This window comes from Buteo buteo, chromosome Z (assembly GCF_964188355.1).
Source record: "Buteo buteo chromosome Z, bButBut1.hap1.1, whole genome shotgun sequence".
Lineage (NCBI taxonomy): Eukaryota > Metazoa > Chordata > Aves > Accipitriformes > Accipitridae > Buteo > Buteo buteo.
Window position 1 is genome coordinate 22,809,241 of NC_134204.1, and position 20,680 is coordinate 22,829,920.

The 20,680-nt window shown below is 40.7% G+C and overlaps 1 protein-coding gene across 6 annotated transcripts in view; it reads left to right on the top strand.

The window, feature by feature from the left end:
- The window catches only part of IPO11 (importin 11), a 106,543-nt gene that overhangs the window by 46,539 nt on the left and 39,324 nt on the right, over positions 1-20,680 (top strand). For all 6 annotated transcript variants that reach the window (XM_075019779.1, XM_075019784.1, XM_075019783.1 and 3 more), the window contains 4 exons: positions 2,558-2,673; positions 4,213-4,289; positions 18,815-18,894; positions 19,482-19,562. In XM_075019779.1, coding sequence (XP_074875880.1) covers positions 2,558-2,673; positions 4,213-4,289; positions 18,815-18,894; positions 19,482-19,562 — 354 coding nt within the window. The remainder of the gene's footprint in view (positions 1-2,557; positions 2,674-4,212; positions 4,290-18,814; positions 18,895-19,481; positions 19,563-20,680) is intronic.

Genomic DNA, 20,680 nt, shown 5'->3' on the forward strand with positions numbered 1-20,680 from the left:
CTCCTTTCAGGCAGTTGTAGAGAGCAGTAAGGTCTCCCTCAGCCTCCTTTTCTCCAGGCTAAACAACCCCAGTTCCCTCAGCCGCTCCTCATAAGACTTGTGCTCTAGACCCTTCACCAGCCTCATTGCTCTTCTTTGGATGTGCTCCAGCACCTCAATGTCTGTCTTGTAGTATTTGGGGTGCAGCCTCAACAGTGCCGAGTACAGGGGAACAGTCACCTCCCTGCTCCTGCTGGCCACACTATTTCTGATACAGGCCAGGATGCCATTGGCCTTCTTGGCCACCTGGGCACACTGCTGGCTCATATTCTAGGCGGCTGTCGACCAGCACCCCCAGGTCTTTCTCTGTCGGGCAGCTTTCCAGCCACTCTTCCCCAAGCCTGTAGCGCTGCATGGGGTTGTTGTGACCCAAGTGCAGGACCCAGCACTTGGCCTTGTTGAACCTCATACAACTGGCCTCAGCCCATCGATCCAGCCTGTCCAGATCCCTCTGCAGAGTCTTCCTACCCTCGAGCAGATCAACCCTCCTGCCCAACTTGGTGTCATCCGCAAACTTACTGAGGGTGCACTCGATCCCCTTGTCCAGATCACTGATAAAGATACTAAACAGAACTGCCCCCAGTGCTGGGCCCTTGGGTACATCACTTGTGACTGGTCACCAACAGGACTTAACTCCATTCACCACCACTCTTTGGGCTCAGCCATCCAGCCAACTTTTCACCCAGTGAAGAGTACACCCTTCCAAGCCATGAGCAGCCAGGTTCTCCAGAAGAACACTGTGTGGAAACTGTGCCAAAGGCCTTACTGAAGTCCAGGTAGACAACATCCACAGCCTTTCCCTCATCCACTAAGCAGGTCATCTTGTCATAGAAGGAGATCAAGTTGGTCAAGCAGGACCGGCCTTTCATAAAACCATGCTGACTGGGTCGATCACCTGGTTGTCCTATACATACCACTTGATGGCACTCAAGAGGAGCTGCTTGAGTGGTTTTGATTCTTGATGGTAACTCACATCTCTTCCCTATTTTTCCCTAATTCCTCTAGAGGCTTACTGTAATACCTTGGCAGAGAATTTTGAAAGCCTATAGAAATTATTAGCGGCTTGCTTTATCCAGAGTTCATTAAAATTAACTGAATTTCTTACCAGTGAAGGAAAAGATCTTGGTATAATTAAATAATCCTGGAACTTGAAATATCTAGAAATATCTGCTGTTGGCAGCAAAAAGGCTAATAAAATGCAGTAGGTTCTTGAGAAAAGATTGACAAATAGAGCAATACATAGTTATATTGCCTGCAGAATCCATGCTATTAAGTACTTCTTTAATATGGACTATATGCCATCCCACCTTCTCCAACCCCTACTACATCTCAAAAAGATGTAGTAAGACTAGCAAAGATCAAGATCAGTGCTCCTAGGATATAGGGCAGTATCCATACAAGAACAGACTGAATACGTAGGCAGTCTTGAACTTGTGGAAACACATGGCTGAGAGGACAGTATTGTAGAGGTTAACAGTGGAAGGAAGGTGGAAGGGGAATGACTAGAAATTACAAATACAGGGAAAATTAGGGTTCTTTAAAAGTGGAGTTAGTTCAAACAAAGACAAATGACATTTTCACAATAAACAAATTTGGAACTTCTTGTTACTGGCCCATGTAGGTGCCAAAAATATAGGTGGACACAAAGACATTAGACAAATTTATGGAAGATTCCATTTCTTTTAAGGCAAGTTTGTTTAAATAAACAAATAATTCCACAAAGAAGCCTTAACTTAGAAACATCATGTAATTTTAAACTTAACATTTTCCAAATACAGTAATTATGCAACAGCAGCATTCAACTAGCTTCAGTTCTCTTAATTAGTAATATTACAAAATAGTTCCCAATTTAAGAATTCCATTCCTTTTAGGATTAGTTTTAATTTATGATTTGTTTTGAAAATAGTTATCTTTAGCTCATTTGTAAAAATTGGGTTTTCTTATTAAATGATTGCTGAAAAAATTCTTTACTCTGCATTCTTGGGAAGATATCTTTGCATATGGCTAATGGATCATTTAAAAAATAAATCACTGTCATCAGTCTCTGAATATTTGTGTAGCAACAAAAACAAACCCTTCTCTTGGTTCTTTAGAATATGTCAAAAGATTTAGTGTGTAGTAAGGTCCAAAGAGTAATTATTTTCCTGATCTTTAAAACGTTTTTTTCAGCATTTAATCATTTAGTATTTGTTAGAGCTGTGACTTTTCCCAGAAACAGAATAACCAGTGAATGTCTTTAGGAATGTGTATTGTTTATAACTTTTTCTTGCAGACCATTTATAAGCTGCTTTTTTCAAAAAAACTTACATAATTTTCTCAAGACATGTTGAGAGAAAGCTCAAGAGTGTCGGACTATTTTGTTGTTGTATGAAATGGATGCAAGTTCAGCCTTTGATATCTTGAATGCATGTTTACAGTATGCAAATAGAACAGCATCACAGATCTCTTTCAATGCTATTCTTGAAATGTTTGATTTGCAATTTTTATAGTATTTTACACTTTTTATTTACTTTTATAGGGACTGGGAGCAGAGAGCAAAAATCTCTATCCTTTTCTACTTCCAGTTATTCAGCTAAGTACAGATGTTTCTCAGCCTCCACATGTCTATCTTCTGGAAGATGGTTTAGAGTTATGGTAATGTTCTTTGTCAGTTTCTAATTTTTAAAATGTTATTTTTGTATCCCCAGATGAAAAAAAAATATTTAAAAAGATTTGGCTGTAGTAAGAATTTATATGTTCTTGTTATCTTACATTGAGATCATCTGTATCATACCTTTTTTCAGAAAAGATGAGGTTAGGAAGTTAACGAAAGAAACAAAAATAACTGAGTAGGTAATCCGTTTTCGGGCAGTTCATATTGAGATACAGTTCTGTTCTGATAAGGAACAACAAGACACAAAGTCTAGACTCACAATAATGCGCATGCTAAACTAACAATTTTATGTGTTTAACTTTGGGAGCACAATAACCCAAAGATTTTCAGAGCTGGTTGCTGGAAGAGATGGCAAGTTTACAAGGATAAAATGCAGAAGTTATCTTCCAGATCTCAAGCTATTTGGTGACTGAACATAAAACAAGAAGTGGCACTGTGATCAGTTTGCCATGAGCCTAATTTGTTTGGTTTTGGGGCAGCTGACACTCTATGAGGAGGAAACTGTTACCTGGACCAAATTCAGCACATCTTTCCTGCATAATAGGCATATATTGAGTTTGCCTTGAAATAGTGAGGGATTCCTTTGATCTAAATTGTAGATGGGCATTTGAATTACAAATACTTAACATACAAATGATCTGTTCTATGTGCAGCAAAACTAAGATTTATAATGCTGGTGGGGCAGCAAGTTGAAGTGCAAGATCTTCACAGAATTTAAGACAGGGGTCTCCTTAATGTATCAGTTTAGTACCTTTATATCTTCTTAATAATACTGATCTTGAGGTTGTTATTCTGATGCCTACACAGAAGAATGGTATTTTAAGATGTCCTAGAGCATCAGAGGAATCTGGATGGAGCTGGCAGAGACAGCTTGGACTCTAATGGCTTTTGAACCAAGGGCAGGAGAACAGCTAAGATACTTTACATAATCAGAAAAGTTAAAGACAATAATCCTACACCTACAATCTAGGAACAAACTGGAATGTGTTGCTGTGGCTTTAAGTATGAATTTAATTTATAGCTACTGTTTTCAAACCTCAGGAATTTTAAATTGTTACAAACAATGTTGAGCATATAGTTATGCTTTTTATGTATGGTAATCAATGCATCATTTCAGACCTCAAAAAAAAAAAAAAGTAAAGGTTTGAGCTGGTTGCCATCACAGCTGCTCCTATGAGCTGTAGACCACTACATGCATTGTCCTTGCACCATGAATATCCCTCTCTACCCACCTTCTCCGAGTTCAAGTTGTGTACTTAAACATTCTCATCACTGCAGTTTGCAGGTTACGTTGTCTTTATAAAAAGCCAGTAGCATGTTTTTCTTTTCCTACCTTAGCCAGACCAATGCCTATACTGATGGGTGTCTTGTAAGGACTACTGCTGCACTTGAAATATGCTTCAAGTAATTGTTACACATTATTTAAGGATCATATAGATGGTTACTAGAAGTTACAATGTTTTACATCTGTCAGAATGATTCATAGATTATATGAAATATTTTGCTTAATCTGTTCTTAGGTTAGTGACATTGGAGAATAGTCCATGTCTTACACCTGAGCTCCTGAGAATATTTCAGAACATGTCTGCACTTCTTGGTAAGTCTTTAACTAATAAAATTTCTGGTTTTGTTTTGTTTTTTCTACTGCTTGTGTTCATGCATTAAGTAATGCTGCTGTGGCTACAGGACCTAAGGGGGCTTGCAAAATTGTAACTATTAAAAAATGAAAACCAGGTTTTTATTGTTTCACTTTCCCATCTTTAATATTTGTTATCTACTTACCCTGGTTCTCTTTTTTTAATAAGTTGAAGCTGCTTTGTACCCAAAAGATAAGACGAATTTCAGTTTATAATTTCAGAGGGTTTTTTAAGAAGTTCCTGAAATTTAACACCAAATGTGCTGAATTTTAGTGATACTGATTATATGGAATATTTGCGTGTTCTGCTTGCAACCAGAATGTTTTGTAGTCTGAAGAGTTGAAGGTTCCATTATTAGCTTTTCCATTATTCAGTTACTAACTATGTAGGATGTTTTCAAACTACCTAAATATGTCTCTAAGTGTATCAGTCAAGCAGCACTGAAATTAAAAGCAGTAGTTTTGCCTGAGTTGTTGACAAAATACAAACTTATTAATGAGGTTTAAGATTCAGTGCTTAGGAAATACTGATATTTGGGGTGCTTTTGCTTTTTTGATAATTAAAAGTTTTATAAAAATTTTGTGGTTTAATTTTATTATGTAAAGATGTTTTTGTTTAATGAAATCTTTTGTAGATTGTGGAGCTAATACAGCAAATTGATTCGGTTTTTAGAGGAATGTGCTTATAAAATTGCAGAAGTTAGCTTTTTAATTGTTTTCAGCATTTAATGTTTTAGTTTGACTAAAGGTCAATAGAAAGTTAAATCACAGTGGGTAGGTGCAAGATCACACCTTCTGTTACTCCTCTGTGTATACTAGATCTCTAATGACAAAACTGCTCAGGAAAGTAGTGTTTTGTAGTGGTTTTAGTTTTTAACTCCAGAGCTACCTCTTAAGTTTTGTAGCTGCCAAATACTTACTATTTCTCTTCATTCATGTCTACACACCTACCCTTCCTCCTTGTTCTGTGTTAGCAGTAGATAGTATTGGCTACAGGAAGCTTGCACTATACAAATGGTTGTGATTTTCGTAGTTGTGTCATACTGCCAATCTGTTTGAGTTAAATTCAGAAATACTCTGTATTTATGGCGTGTTTACATTTGCCACTGCTATTTTCAACCCACCCTGTCGTCCCTAGTCCTCATGTGGTACTTTTCAGGGAAGAGATAAGGATGAATGGAAACCTTGGCATACTCTTTGTTGTGGTTTAACCCCAGCAGCAACTAAGCACCACTCAGCTGCTTACTCTCTCCCCACCCACCCAGTGGGATGGGGGAGAAAATCGGGAAAAGAAGTAAAACTCGTGGGTTGAGATAAGAACGGTTTAATAGAAAGAAAAGAATAAACTAATAATGATAATGATAACACTAATAAAATGACAACAGTAATAATAAAAGGATGGGAATATACAAATGATGCACAGTGCAATTGCTCACCCCCTGCTGATCAATGCCCCTGCTGATCAATGCCCAGTTAGTCCCCAAGCGGCAATCCCCCCGGTTTATATACTGGACATGATGTCACATGGTATGGAATACCCTGTTGGCCAGTTTGGGTCAGCTGCCCTGGCTGCGTCCCCTCCCAACTTCTTGTGCCCCTCCAGCCTCCTTGCTGGCTGGGCATGAGAAGCTGAAAAACCCTTGACTGTAGACTAAACATTACTTAGAAACAACGGAAAACATCAGTGTGATATCAACATTCTTACGCCAAACTCAAAACCATAGCCCTGTACCAGCTACTAGGAAGACAATTAACTCTATCCCAGCTGAAACCAGGACAGTATCCACCCCTTATTCTATACCATTGATGTCATGCTCAGTTTCCATACCTTCAGTTACACCCCAGTCAATCATCACCACCTTTTCTGTCCCTTTGAGATATATAGATGGTATATATTTATATGTATATATGTATACACACACAGAGATATCATTGCTTGAATTTATGGGTCGTGCTCATAAAACATTTGTTGAGTTCATTTAGTTCCCAACTCTGGGCTCCATCTGTCATACCAGTTTTTCTGGGCAGGAGGGATGGTGCAAAGTCCTCAGTCGGCAGAGCAGGATTGGGCTTCAGTGCGGTGTGACAAGCAGGTGACATTGAACACAGCAGGAGGATAGTGTTCACCCTTGGGTTGTTGCATGCTGGAGTCAGTTCTGGTTCCATCACTACTGTGCTTTGCTGAGTTTTATCACAGTTCATTCTTGCTTGATCTAAGTGATTCTTACTGTAGTACTATGGATATAGCATAGAACAATTATAGTAATGATAACACACAGTAGCAGGGTTATATAGCAACTAATATCATACAGTTTAATTCTGGCTATTCTCACCTAAAATCAAATCCCCTTGAGGCACACATTGGACTTCCCCATCTTTTTGCATCACCCACCAAGTGCACCCAGGTTCTTGAGCAAAAGCAATCCCACGAATGGGTTTACCTTTGCCTGAGGCAGGAGTAACCCAGACTGTCTTCCCTAACGTATTTTTTGTGTGCACTCCAGGGACTTTATCCCCTTCTACAGTACATAAATTCTCACTGGGCAGGCCCCTCTGGCAGATCCTCTGGTATTGACTGACCAGATGACTTTTGCTAAATGTGTATCCCAATGTTTGAAAGTTCCACCCCCCATTGCTCTCAATGTAGTTTTCAGCAGTCCATTGTATCATTCGATTTTTCCAAAGGCCGGTGCGTGATAAGGGATATGGTATACCCACTCAATGCCATGCTCTTTGGCCCAGGTATCTATGAGGTTCTTTCAGAAATGAGTCCTGTTGTCGGATTCAGTTCTTTCTGGGGTGCCATGTTGCCACAAGACCTGTTTTTCAAGGCCCAGGATCATGTTCCGGGTGGTGGCCTGGGGCATGAGATATGTTTCCAGCCATCCAGTGGTTGCTTCCACCATTGTAAGCACATAGCACTTGCCTTGGTGAGTTTGTGGGAGTGTGATATAGGCAATCTGCCAGGCTTCACCATATTTATATTTCAGCCATCATCCTCCATACCACAGGGGCTTTAACAGCTTGGCTTGCTTAATTGCAGCACATGTTTCAGATTCATGGATAACCTGTGCGATCGTGTCCGTGGTCAAGTCCAGCCCTTGATTGCAAGCCCATCTATATGTTGCATCTCTTCCCTAATGGCCTGAAGTATCATGGGCCCACCAAGCCATAAATAGCTCACCCTTACGTTGCCAGTCCAGATCCACCTGAGACACTTCAGTCCTGGCAGCCTGATCCACCTGTTGGTTATTTTGATGTTCTTCAGTGGCCTGACTCTTGGGTACGTGAGCATCTACATGATGTACTTTTACAACTAGATTCTCTAGCCGGGACGCAATATCTTGCCACAGTGCGGCAGCCCAAATGGGTTTACCTCTGCGCTGCCAGTTGCTCTGCTTCCATTGCTGTAGCCACCCCCACAGGACATTTGCCACCATCCATGAGTCAGTATAGAGATAGAGCACTGGCCACTTTTCTTTTTCAGCAATATCTAATGCTAGCTGTATGGCTTTCATCTCTGCAAACTGACTCGATTCACCTTCTCCTTCAGCAGTTTCTGCTACTTGTCGTATAGGACTCCATACAGCAGCCTTCCACCTTCGATGCTTTCCCACAGTGCGACAGGATCCGTCAGTGAACAGGGCATATTGCGTCTCATTTTCTGACAGTTTATTATACAGCGGGGCCTCTTCAGCACGTGTTACCTCCTCCTCTGGCACTATTCAGAAATCTTTGCCTTCTGGACAGTCCATGATCGCTTCCAAAATTCCTGGGCGACTGGGGTTTCCTGTGTGAGCTCATTGTGTGATCAGTGCAACCCATTTACTCCATGTGGCATCAGTTGCACAATGTGTAGAGGAGACCCTCCCTTTGAACATCCAGCCCAGCACTGGCAGTCGGGGTGCTAAGAGGAGCTGTGTCTCAGTACCAACCACTTCTGAGGCAGCTCGAACTCCTTCATGTGCTGCCAATGTCTCTTTTTCAGTTGGAGTATAGCAAGCCTCGGATCCTCTGTATCCCCAACTCCAAAACCCCAGCGGTGGGCCTCGGGTCTCCTCGAGTGCTTCTGCCAGAGACTCCAGGTTGGGCCATTCTCCCTGGCTGCGGTATAGAGCACATTTTTAACATCTTGTCCTGCCCATACTGGTCCAAGGGCTACTGCTTGAACAATCTCCTGTTTAATTTGTTCAAAGGCTTGCTGTTTCTCAGGGCTCCATTTAAAATCGTTGTTCTTCCAGGTCACTTGATAGGGAGGGCTTACAATCAGACTTTATTTTGGAATATGCATTCTCCAAAAATTCACAACACCTAAGAAGGCCTGTGTTTCCTTTTTATTAGTCGGACACATAGCTGCTATTTTGTTGATCACATCCATTGGGAACTGACAATGTCTGTCTTGCCATTTTATTCCTAAAAACTGGATCTCCTGTGCAGGTCCCTTGACCTTACTTTCTTTTATGGCAAAACCAGCTTTCAGAAGGATTTCAATTATTTTCTTCCCCTTCTCAAGACTTATTCTGCTGTGTTACCCCATAAGATGATGTCATCAATGTATTGCAGGTGTTCCGGAGCTTCATCTTTTTCCATTGCAGTCTGGATTAGTCCATGGCAAATGGTGGGGCTGTGTTTCCACCCCTGAGGCAATCGATTCCAAGTGTACTGTATGCCCCTTCAAGTAAAAGCAAATTGTAGATGACACTCTGCTGCCAGAGGGATGGAGAAAAATGCATTAGCAATGTCAATCGTGGCGTACCACTTGGCTGCCTTTGACTCTAGTTTGTATTGAAGTTCTAGCATATCTGGAATGGCAGCGCTCAGCAGTGGTGTAACTTCATTCAGGCCACGATAGTCAACTGTTAGTCTCCACTCCCCATTAGACTTTCCCGCTGGCCATATGGGACTATTAAAGGGTGAGTGAGTTTTGCTGATTACTTCTTGGCTCTCCAGTTGACAAATCAACCTATGGATGGGAATCAGCCTCGGTTGGTGCGATATTGCTACCGGTGCACCGTTGTGGTAGAAACTGGCGCCTGTTGTTCTTCAACCCTCAGCAGCCCCACAATTGAAGAGTCTTGAGAGAGACCAGGCAGGGTAGACAGCTGTTCAGTGCCCTCCGTCTCCAAGGCAGCTATACCAAAAGCCCATCAATACCCCTTCAAGTCCTTAAAATACCCTCTCCTGAGACAGTCTATGCCAAGGATACACGGAGCCTCTGGACCAGTCACAATGGGGTGTTTCTGCCATTCATTCCCAGTTATGCTTACTTCAGCTTCCAATAGAGTTACCTCTTGTGTATTGGTTTCGTGTGGCAAGGTTTTGGTAGCGGGGGGGGTTACAGGGGTGGCTTCTGTAAGAAGCTGCTGGAAGCTTCCCCTGTGTTCGAGAGTGAGCCCATACCAGCCGGCTCTAAGACGGACCCGCCGCCGGCGAAGGCCGAGTCAATTAGCGATAGTGGTAACGCCTCTGTGATAACATTTTTAAGAAGGAAAAAAAGTTGGGACAGGGAGAAACAGCTGCCGGAGAGAGGACTGAGAACATGTAAGACAAACAAGCCTGCGGGCACCAAGGTCAGTGAAGAAGGACGGGGAGGAGATGCTCCAGGCGCCGGAGCGAAGATTCCCCTGCAGCCTGTGGGGAAGACCACGGTGAGGCAGGCTGTCCCCCTGCAGTCCAGGGAGGTCCACAGTGGAGCAGATCTCCACCTGCAGCCCGTGGAGGACCCCACACCGCAGCAGGTGGATGCCCAAAGGAGGCTGTGACCCCGTGGGAACCCCATGTTGGAGCAGGCTCCTGGCAGGACCTGCAGATCTGTGGAGAGAGGACCCCACGGAGCAGGTTTTCTGGCAGGACTTGTGGCCCTGTGGGGGACCCACACTGGAGCAGTGTGCTCCTGAAGGACTGCACACTGTGGAAAGGACCCATGCTGGAGCAGTTCGTGAAGAACTGCAGCCCATGGGAAGGACCCATGTTGGAGACGTTCGTGGAGGACTGACCCCGTGGGTGGGACCCCACGTTGGAGCGGGGGAAGAGTGTGATGAGCCCTCACCCTGAGGAGGTGAAGCGGCAGAAAATAATGTGTGATGACCGTAAAACCCATCCCCGTCCCCCTTGTGCTGCTGGGGGGGGCTTGGTGGAGAAATCCGGGAGTGAAGTTGTGCCCGGGAAGAAGGGAGGGGTGGAGGGAAGGTGTTCTGAGATTTCGTTTTATTTCTCATCACCTTACTCTGGTTGATTTGTAATAAATTGAGCTAATTTTCCCTAAGCTGAGTCTGTTTTGCCCGTGACGGTAATTAGTGAATGATCTCTCCTGTCCTTATCTTGACCCGCAAGCTTTTTGTTATATTTTTCTCTCCCCTGTCCAGCTGATGATGGGGGAGTGATAGAACAGCTTTGGTGGGCACCTTGGCGTCCAGCCAGGGTCAACCCATCACATCTTGGGATCCCCTGTCACACCAGAAATACAAATGGGTTCTGCCCCTTTATAACTTGATGGCATTAGAGTACACCATGTGCCGGTGTCTACTAGAGCCTTATACTCCTGTGGGTCTGACGTGCCAGGCCATCGAATCCACACAGTCCAATAGACCCAGTTATCCCTTTCCTCCACGTGGCTGGAGGCAGGGCCCCTCTAATTCTGGTCAGAGTATCCAGTACTCACTTCTCGTAAAATTGGCTTAGAATTCCCTTCAGGAGGATCAGAAATAAGATCATCCCTTCTACTCTGTTTGGAAACTGGAGTAGCATTTTTCCTGGTAGAATCCCCTTTTGTGGTGGTTTTTCCTTGCAACTCATGTACCTGTGCATCTAGGACCAAGGTAGGTTTTCCATCTCATTTCCTCATGCCCTCTCCATGGTCACGTAGGTAAAACCATGGGGCACCTCGCGGTGTGTACCTTCTCTATTCTGTCTCTCAAGCAGAGGAGCCCTCGCTCCTAATAGCTGAGACATTGGTCCTTACAAGTGGGGTGTAGGACATATCCTCTTTGATTTGCTGGACAGCCTGGGACACCTTCTCCATAGCTGAAATGCAGGCTTGTAGGGAGGAGGAGAGATTTTCATTGTATTGATGGAGTTGGTGAGCATCTTCATCCACTGTTGGTGCCTCTTTTTCTTTCCAGGTCATTATTGCCAGTCAGTTGCCATAGGACGATGGTGTGCTTCGTATAAACTTCCACCACATGGGTCATGTGCAAAGATCCACTTCGTCTGGATCTTTGGGTAATTGTGGGTTGTCCGGGTCATAATGAAACATCTCTAGTATGGCTAATTTCCTCAGATATTGGATACCTCTCTCCATGGTGGTCCACTTGCTTGACTGACGTATAACATCTTTGTTAAAGGGGTACCTTTCCTTCACACTTGACAGGAATCGCCTCCAGAGGCTGACGGCTTGTGTCCCTTTTCCAATTGCCTTGTCAATGCCATCTTCCCTGGCAAGTGATCCCAGCTGCTTGGCTTCCCTACCTTCTAATTCCAAGCTATTAGCCCCATTGTCCCAGCATCGGAGGAACCAGGTGATAATATGCTCACCTATACGGTGGCTGAAATCTTTTCACATATCCCACAGCTCACTCAAGGATGGGGATCAGGTGATTACCTCTGGTTCTGCCTCTTCCTCCTCTTCCCGTGATGACCCTGGCTCATTTTCCTCCTTCGCTAAGCGGACTTATTTTTTTCTATATTTCTTCTTCTGTACAGGGGCAACTGATACTGGTGCAGGTTGGTCCACTGGTTCAGTTGCAGTACTGCTTGCTGAGGTTTGGGTAGCCACAGTGCTTGTCGCTGGGGCTGGAGGGACCACAGTGCCTGTCATCACGTTAGATGCAGAGACCTTCTCTTCCCCTTGAGGGTACAGAGTGGTGTCAAACAGGGCTCTATAGGCATGGGCCAGGCCCCAGCACGTTGCAGTGATTTGTATGTCTCTGGAGTTGCCAGGGCGACAGCATACCTTTTCCAAATATTTTACTAGTTCTTCCGGATTCTGCACTTGTTCAAAGGTGAATTTCCAAAACATCGGAGGTGCCTGCTTTTCTAGGTACTTGCCCATACTACCCCACACACCCTGCCACTCATAATTATCTAGCCTTGGGACAGATCTCTTGAGTGATCTTCTTAAATAGTTATTTAACCTTAAACAAGAGCTGAACCACATTCAGGAGCATGCTGATTCCTAGCAGTAGGGCTAGGACTGTGCTGGTCTCAACATCCCAAGGCTATTCAAATTTTTCAAAATTCTCAAACACCATTGTAACTGGACTGAAGGAGAAGGGAAAATGGAAGAAGGGTACCCCACCCATAGATTGGCTCTCAGAGGAGGAAAGGTAAATGGTGTAATTATTAATAGTTTCCCACAGATGGCTCCTGAAGTATAGAGGTGACAACGCTGAATGCAAATACCAGATTAATTCCACAACCAATAACTTTATTATACCATAAACCAGTGTTGCACAATACATCAAAGCGAAAACCTTAATCCAACTCCCATGGATGGTAAGCAGCAGCACAGGGACTACATACAGCAAGTGAGGTGATACATACAGAACTTTAAAAATGAGAGCAACAACTCTAAGAACACATAAATTGAACACATAAATCAATATGGTGACCAGCAACTATTAGGCCAATATAATGAATGCTTGTAACAAATTTGCTTTAACAAGCTGTGGGCAGGTTTGTCGTTATCTGAACCCTTTCTGCCCTGCGTTGGGTGCCAAAAAGGACTGTCATGGTTTAACCCTGGCCGGCAACTAAGCACCACGCAGCCGCTCACTCAAAATCAGGAAAAGAAGTAAAACTCGTGGGTTAAGAGCTGTTTAATAGAACAGAAAAGAAGAAACTAACAATGATAATGATAACACTAATAAAATTACAACAGTAATAATAAAAGGACTGGAATATACAAGTGATGCGCAGTGCAATTGCTCACCACCCAGTTAGTCAATTGATCAATGCCCAGTTAGTCCCTGAGCAGCGATCCCCCCACTCCCCCCAGTTTATATACTGGACATGACGTCACATGGTATGGAATACCCCTTTGGCCAGTTTGGGTCAGCTGCCCTGGCTGTGTCCCCTCCCAACTTCTTGTGCCCCTCCAGCCTCCTCGCTGGCTGGGCATGAGAAGCTGAAAACCCCTTGACTGTAGACTAAACGTTACTTAGAAACAACTGAAAACATCACTGTGTTATCAACATTCTTCTTCTACCAAACACAAAAACATAGCCCTGTACCAGCTACTAGGAAGACAATTAACTCTATCCCAGCTGAAACCAGCATACTCTTCTAACAAAAGGTGGAGGTATTCAGGAATATTCTACACTTGTAGAAATTTCCTTATTTTGTGAATTAATCCTGGAGAATAGTGATGCACTTCTTTGGAAAAAATGAATCCTCAAGAGAATGTTTCTTGTTCTGAAAAATGGAAGCTGCTGTATGATGCTGGTAGAGCAAGTAGTACAGTTAAGCTAGGTAGGTTTTCCTTAAGGTGAGGCTTCAGCCACACTTATGTCCAAAATGTTCTGGGTTTGGGTTTTTTTTAAATCGGGGATGGGGGTGAGTGGTAAAACCAGCAGCTGATCTGTAATCATAGTTGGATTTTCTCATGCAGACTTCTGATACTACCTTACTTCCTGAGCATTTTTCTGAGAAACTTGAGTGTCATTTCAGTCAAAAATTTTCATTGCTGTAGGCCAAAATGATGTGCATTTTGCCAGAAAGTGGAAACCATTCGGGTATGCTCTTTATCTGCAATTCCATTCTGTTTACATCAGGAGAATCTAGCTAGACAGCCTCCACATGACATGGCCACAGCACTGTGATGTTGAAATAGAGCTTGAATCTTGGGTTAGTGATAACCTTATTATAAAACTTGGTAGTTACAGAAACAGTACAATACTGCTGTCCAGTACACCTCGGGCAGCCTACTTCATTCCTTCAGTATACTTGAAGAAAGGATACTTTGCTTAAATCCAGTGTAAGAGCACAGTTTAAGCTGCAGTCACTTGCAGAGGAAAATGTACTGATCAATGAAGATTAACTGTGCAAGTTAATTAATCGTTCAGTCTTAGTTCTGTAGTAGAGTTTCTCCAGTATAAAAGAGGCAGTATTCACCTGAAAGTTCCAGCACTTAAGAACAAATGCTTCCTATCCTCACCACAGTGATGTAGTTGTCAGGACAAGGTGTTTTAACTGGGAAGTCTGCCATTTTCAGTTGGACAAATGCAGAGATCCATTCAAATTTTGAGATCTTCAAATTTAAAGTTTCAAAATTGCTAAGTCTTGTGTGCCTTAACTGTCTGAGATAAGGCAAAACAGAAAATCTCTCTGAGACTGGTTCTCAATTCAGTCTTAAGTTATCAAAGTGGAAGCCAAAGGGCAGATATGGTGAAGGGAAGTTCTGAGTAGATGACTGCCTTGCTTATGTCTTCTGGAGCAGGGTGGAGAACTAGCAACAGGGTGCTCCAGATAATTATTTTGTTGAAAATAGGGTGTAAGGAATATGAACCACCTGACCTTTAGTTTCTGAATTTATTCTTACTGAATGGAATGACTCTTAATACACAGGTAATGTAACTATTTTTCTGGTGTGTTTTACTGCTCCATCAGCATTTAAGTCCTTCAGAAAAAGTGTCCTATTACAGGTCAACTTTATTGAACTAAAAGAGCTGGAAGGGAGGGAGAGAAGAAGTTCATATATGAGATTTTTGGACATTAGAGGTGTATAGCAGACTTTGTCCTGCTGAAGAGGAGGAAACAGATGTGGCAAGAAGTCATCAAACTAGAGAGGGAGAGAAGATGTTTAATTATCTTCATAGCCAAATTATATCATTTTTAAGCATTATTTTATTTTGCATAAGTGTTACTTCTTAGAGGTATTCATATACAATAATAGGGGATAAATTTCTGTGGTAATTGAACAGTGCATGTTAATAGATACAGTGCAGCTTTGATAACTCAGACCTAAAGGGACTGTAGAAAATAATATTGATAACCTTTATATAAAAGTAGACAGTTTGGTTATGTTTAAGGAGGTACGGACAAGCTGGATTGTGTATTATTCAGGTTGTTGGTTATTCACTGTGTTGTAGCTTTTGCTTTGTGTTAATGGCCTTTGTGGGCAAGGTCCTGTGGGACTTGGTTGTGACTGTACACAATAATTTTTCAGAAGATTCTGGAGGTGTGCAGTGATAGATTGCTGGTTCTGATTCAGAACCTTTAAGAGCTATTTGAGCGTCTAGTGTTTCCCATTGGATTTGGGTGTTTAGCTTAACCATCAAAGTACAAACTTGATTTATGATTTCTGTATTATAGCAGAATATTTTCTTCAGCAAAGTGATATAAAACTGAGTGAGATATACTGTGTGCAAATTATGTCTGGGAGTTTTTGAAGTGTGCTATGGATATCACTTAATAGAAAGGTGTTGCTGTGGGTTTTTTTCCTGTTGGTGAATACATATTTAGATGACTGCAAATGAATATATAATCTGTTGCACAGGGTTTTTTAAGTGCTCTTAAGATGCTTGCCAAGACTATGTACTGCACAAGCACTTGTCTATCACTGCTTCCTGGCCCACCAGTAATACCTTAAAAACCTGAACTTTGAAGGCCTCTATGCTACCTCCTCTCATGCTTTCTCTGCTGGAGCCAATTGTTTTATTGACAAGAATATACATTCAGTGTTCTTTGACTTTCATTCCTAACTTAAATTTACAGCCTAGAGAAGTAATTGCTTGCCATTGGTTTTCCTGCATCTTTTAGGAGATTTTTTTAAAAACATGCTTATCTGTTGGCAAGCAATTCCAATGTGTGATGTATAAAAAATTGGTTTGAGATTTAGTTAAATTTTTGAGATTCATTCATTGATACTAGGCTTTTCATTATTTGAACATATCTTTGCCGTGGCCATATCACAGGCCTGTGCCATATGTCACCATAGGTATATGTCAGTGCAATGACATCTCTTTAATTTTTAATTCAACTGAAAGGGGAAAAAATACAGAAATGTTTTTGAGTTTTCTTTTTTAACTAATCTGAAAGTAGTATGTAGTTGTTCCTTTCCAGATGTATTGGTCCTTCTTGAAAGAGCTTTTCATAACCGTTTCAGGATACTACTGCTGTTGGAGCTGGATGTCAGAGTTGTACAAATCAATTAGATTTGCCTCTTAAAGTAAACAATGCTATCCTTAAATCTTAAAAATACAGGAGCAGAATGTTGCATTTAATATGAAGGCTCTATTTCACTTGCATAACTGACATTCCTTCAAAGATTGTGGTGCTATCACTGACATACAGTAATCGTTCATAGCATAATTATCATATTTGGTTTTCACATCAGCACTGCTGCTAATGTTTAAATTCTGTTGAAATATAATTGCCCTACAGAAGGGGTTGCAGAGGCTCTTTAATCCATCTCTTGGTGCAGCAGATTGAATAATGTAGAATGGAGAAATACATCAATTCTCTGAGAATGGTTGCATTTCTGCAAAGGGACTGCTTAAAATGACAGCTGAAGCTGATACCATTTCAGGTTGCGAATATGGTCAAAGTCAAGACATAACCGTTTCAAGAAGCATCAGATTTAATGTGTCTGTGCTGTACTTCTAAAGGTAATGGTAAAAAGCAGGTTACTGGAATAATTACTCTGATCCCCAAGAAAACCCAGAGAAGCGCACTAGTTAATTCAGAAAAAGATATGTTTGATACAGGAAAAGGTGGCAAGAGAATTGATGCATAACTGGTTTTTAAATATAATCAGTTGAAGATAGTGTCTTTCTGGAAAAATGTTTTTATTAAACATTGAGCTTTAGGCACAGATGAGTGACTGAAATTCTGTCATTTCCAAGACATCTATCTTACCTGTTTTTTTCCTTCTGGCCTCAAATACGTTACTTCTTGCAATTTTGCTACTCATGCTTTATTACCTTTGTATCAGTTATCACAGATTCACAGAATGGAAAGTTATAGAAAGCTTGATAGCCCTTCATGCTTATGTGACCATTTGTTTACAATTTGTCTGCTGCATCAGGGTCTGAAACTTAAAATATGGTGGTATCCAGTAAGAAGAAAAAAACCTGCAGACCTCTAAGGAGATTGCAGTAACTTCAAGAAATGTGTAACACTAGTAATATGCTACTAAAGCTAATTTATAGATGCATTTGGAATTTTTTGATGAGGATATTTGATGGATAGGTGAAAAATAACCTCTTTGCAAGTCAAGATATGTTAATATTCAAAATAAGTGCTAACAGGACATGACCTGTTCAAGCACTGAGATATGAAAGTAGTCATGCATTCAAAGCTGTCTGATGGCCATGTCAGATAACAGGAGCATTAGTGTTCTGTCTGATGGGAGGGAAAAGAAGAGAAACTGCTAAAACTCCCCAAAACTTTTCAGATGTTATAATGGAAAACCAGCCATAGTTTCTGTCATGTGATATTTTTTGTGGAATTTTTTGTATATAAGCATAACTAGGTGTAAGCTACACTTTCATACGGGCTGTGTTCATGTAAGCTATGGAAGACATACCAGCTCTTAGGCAGCTGCTGGTGTTAGTTTAATCTGGTAAGGAATTTTATTTAAAGCTTACATAAAAGTATTTTCCTATTGGGTTTCCATGATGATTTTATTGGAATATTAATTAAAGGTGGTGGAGCAGAAGTCCACTTACTGTACCAAGAATAGTCTGTCTCCCAAACTGCTTTTAAGAAAATTTAGCAATTCCTTTGAGGGTTTTTTGGTCCTCTGTTTTGTTTTCACAAAACAGGCTGTTGGCTTTCTGCACTAGTATCATCCTCCATGTGAAACTTTGAAACCTTTTTGTTTTGCTATGAATTGTGTTTATGGATGTTCAGGGTGATTTTTTTTAAAAACAGTCTTACAGGTTGCCTGAGGACATGTCTTTTTTCTCTCTTCAAACTGTTGCTGTATACCATCTTCTGTGTGTATCTGTCTCCTTAATGAATATGCTTTCCTTCCTGAAAAACTCAAGGTATGGGCTAGAGCTCAGCGTGTTTCAGTCCAAAAGCTCAATGTCATTTGATGTGGTACCTGGGTCAAAAGAGCAGAGCTCCAATCTTTATTTCACTCTTTCTACCCAGCATTTACTGACTCAAATGTGAGATAAATCGTTTATCAGTAATTGCAGGTCTCTTAAGTATGTGTTTCATTTGTTCCATCTTCAATATCTTCTGAGTCCGCTATCACATCTAAAACTTGACTTATTTTTTTAGCATTGGCTTTTGAGGTCATAGGATTTCTTGTGCTTCCATTTGAGAACATGAAAGTTGTTATCATCCCTCTTTTATTATTGTCTCTGGCAGGGAGACAGAACCTGAATGGTACTGCATTTAAAATAACTTTTTTTTTCTATTTGTAGGCACCTGGCACTTAAAAGCTGTGTGAGGGAAAAAGACTTTTAGAAGTAAATCGTTTTAGTTGTACTTCAGTTTGGTGATGAAGTTCTGAATTGTGACTTCTTTTTTTCCAGACCTGAGTTCAGAAAACCTCAAAAATTTCTTTAAGATCATCAATGCTTATATTTTCTTATCATCATCTGAATTTTTACAGGTATGTTACCATTATAAATTCTTATTAGCACCTTAGTTCCCTACTAGCAAACTATTTTTTCTCTCATGTTGGAAAACTTTGTACACACAAACATTTATACTCTTATTTATATGTATACAAGCATATTGTTCTAATGTTAGCTTTTTATGGTACATGGTGGACACTCAATCAAATCAGATTTGAGAAAGATTATTATTTAGAATTAACATTTTGTGGATTGATTTAGTACTCTGGTACCTGAAAAGGTCCTATGCAGGGTAGTAATAGTTACTCTAGTTATCCTACCAGATTAAAATTATGATCATAAATTCTAGCAAAAATTGAACTACAGATAATATACTTTGTTCTCACATCTTCATTAGAAAATTCATTGAGACTCATTGTTTAAAAAACCAGCAATGTTAAAAAAATCAACAAAATGCTTAGATTAGATTTTAATTAGTTCAGGAAAGATGAGCATTTTTAGCAGATACGATCTTTGAAGAGAAGATGTGTCTTTGGACATATATAGTCCCTCGTGTTGTGTTTTGAAATATATACATAGATACAAAATGTGTTTGCATAATACCTTCTTCATTTCATTTCAGATGTATGCTGCTGACTTATGCCGGTCATTTTGTGAACTTTTGAAGGACATAACTACTGAAGGTCAAGTTCAAGTTTTAAAGGTAGAGCGTAATAAGAATTATACCTGGATATTCAGCTCTATACTTTGATTATTTTTGCTAGTGTTTTGTCAGGTTAGAGTAATATTTTCAAGAATGATGAATGTAGAAAATGTAGAAGAAAACAGCTTATTTAGCACACATTGACATTGGAGTCAGTGGTGTTTTAAACTACATATTTAAAGTGTGTGTGTGTATAGAGTGTGTGTATATACACACATGTATTTTTTTAAAATACTACTTTTCCCAAAAGAATATCAGTATAGCCTTAAATAGAGCACCCTGAGAGATAATTACCTAACACACTCTTCCTGTACCCTCTCTGCAGTGCTTTCATTACTTCATGTGCTTCCAAAGTGTTGTCCTTAGGTAAATCAGTTCTAAGCTAGTTTGAGTCCTCTCTGTATAGATAGTTTTAGATTAAGAGACCCTGATATCTTTCTCATATGATTATTTTCTAGATTACTAGGGAAAGGTGGTTAGTGAGGGCTTGGATCCTCATGAAAATAGTTTGTTCTACAGCCTGGCAATAGCACACTTAAACAGCCAGATGACCAGTCACTGCATTGCGAAGGTAAAGCTATGTATAGAAAATCTCGAGACCACTGAGTTGCAAAACAAGGGGTTTGAGTGAATGTAACTTGATTTAATCTTTGTCTATCAGTGGATTCATGGAAGTTGTAGAAAGCTAATCAAAGTTGTTTATTTCTAATTGAATTTTAGAGTGGAGAAGAGTACCACAGTATAAAACAGAAGATACTTACACTTCTAATTAAAAAATAAAAGGGCAAAATCAATCTCATTAATGAGTTTTAAGAGTTGTCCTAAATCAGTTTTCAGCTTGGTTCAGAATTCAGAAAAAATTTCATTGTTCAGACAAAAATACAACATTAAGAAATGATTCAACCGTAAAATCAAAATCATACTTGTGTGTTAATTTGTGTTCATTTGGAGTGTTCCTAATAAAAATGTGCAAAGATAATTATCTAATTGCTCTATCCAGCCATCCAAATCTGAGTTTTGTCTGTACCCTATCAACCAGTATTGATCCCTTTGCAATACAAACATTAATAATGTTATATCTACTAATTCTTTTAATATTAGTTTTCCTTGTCAGTATT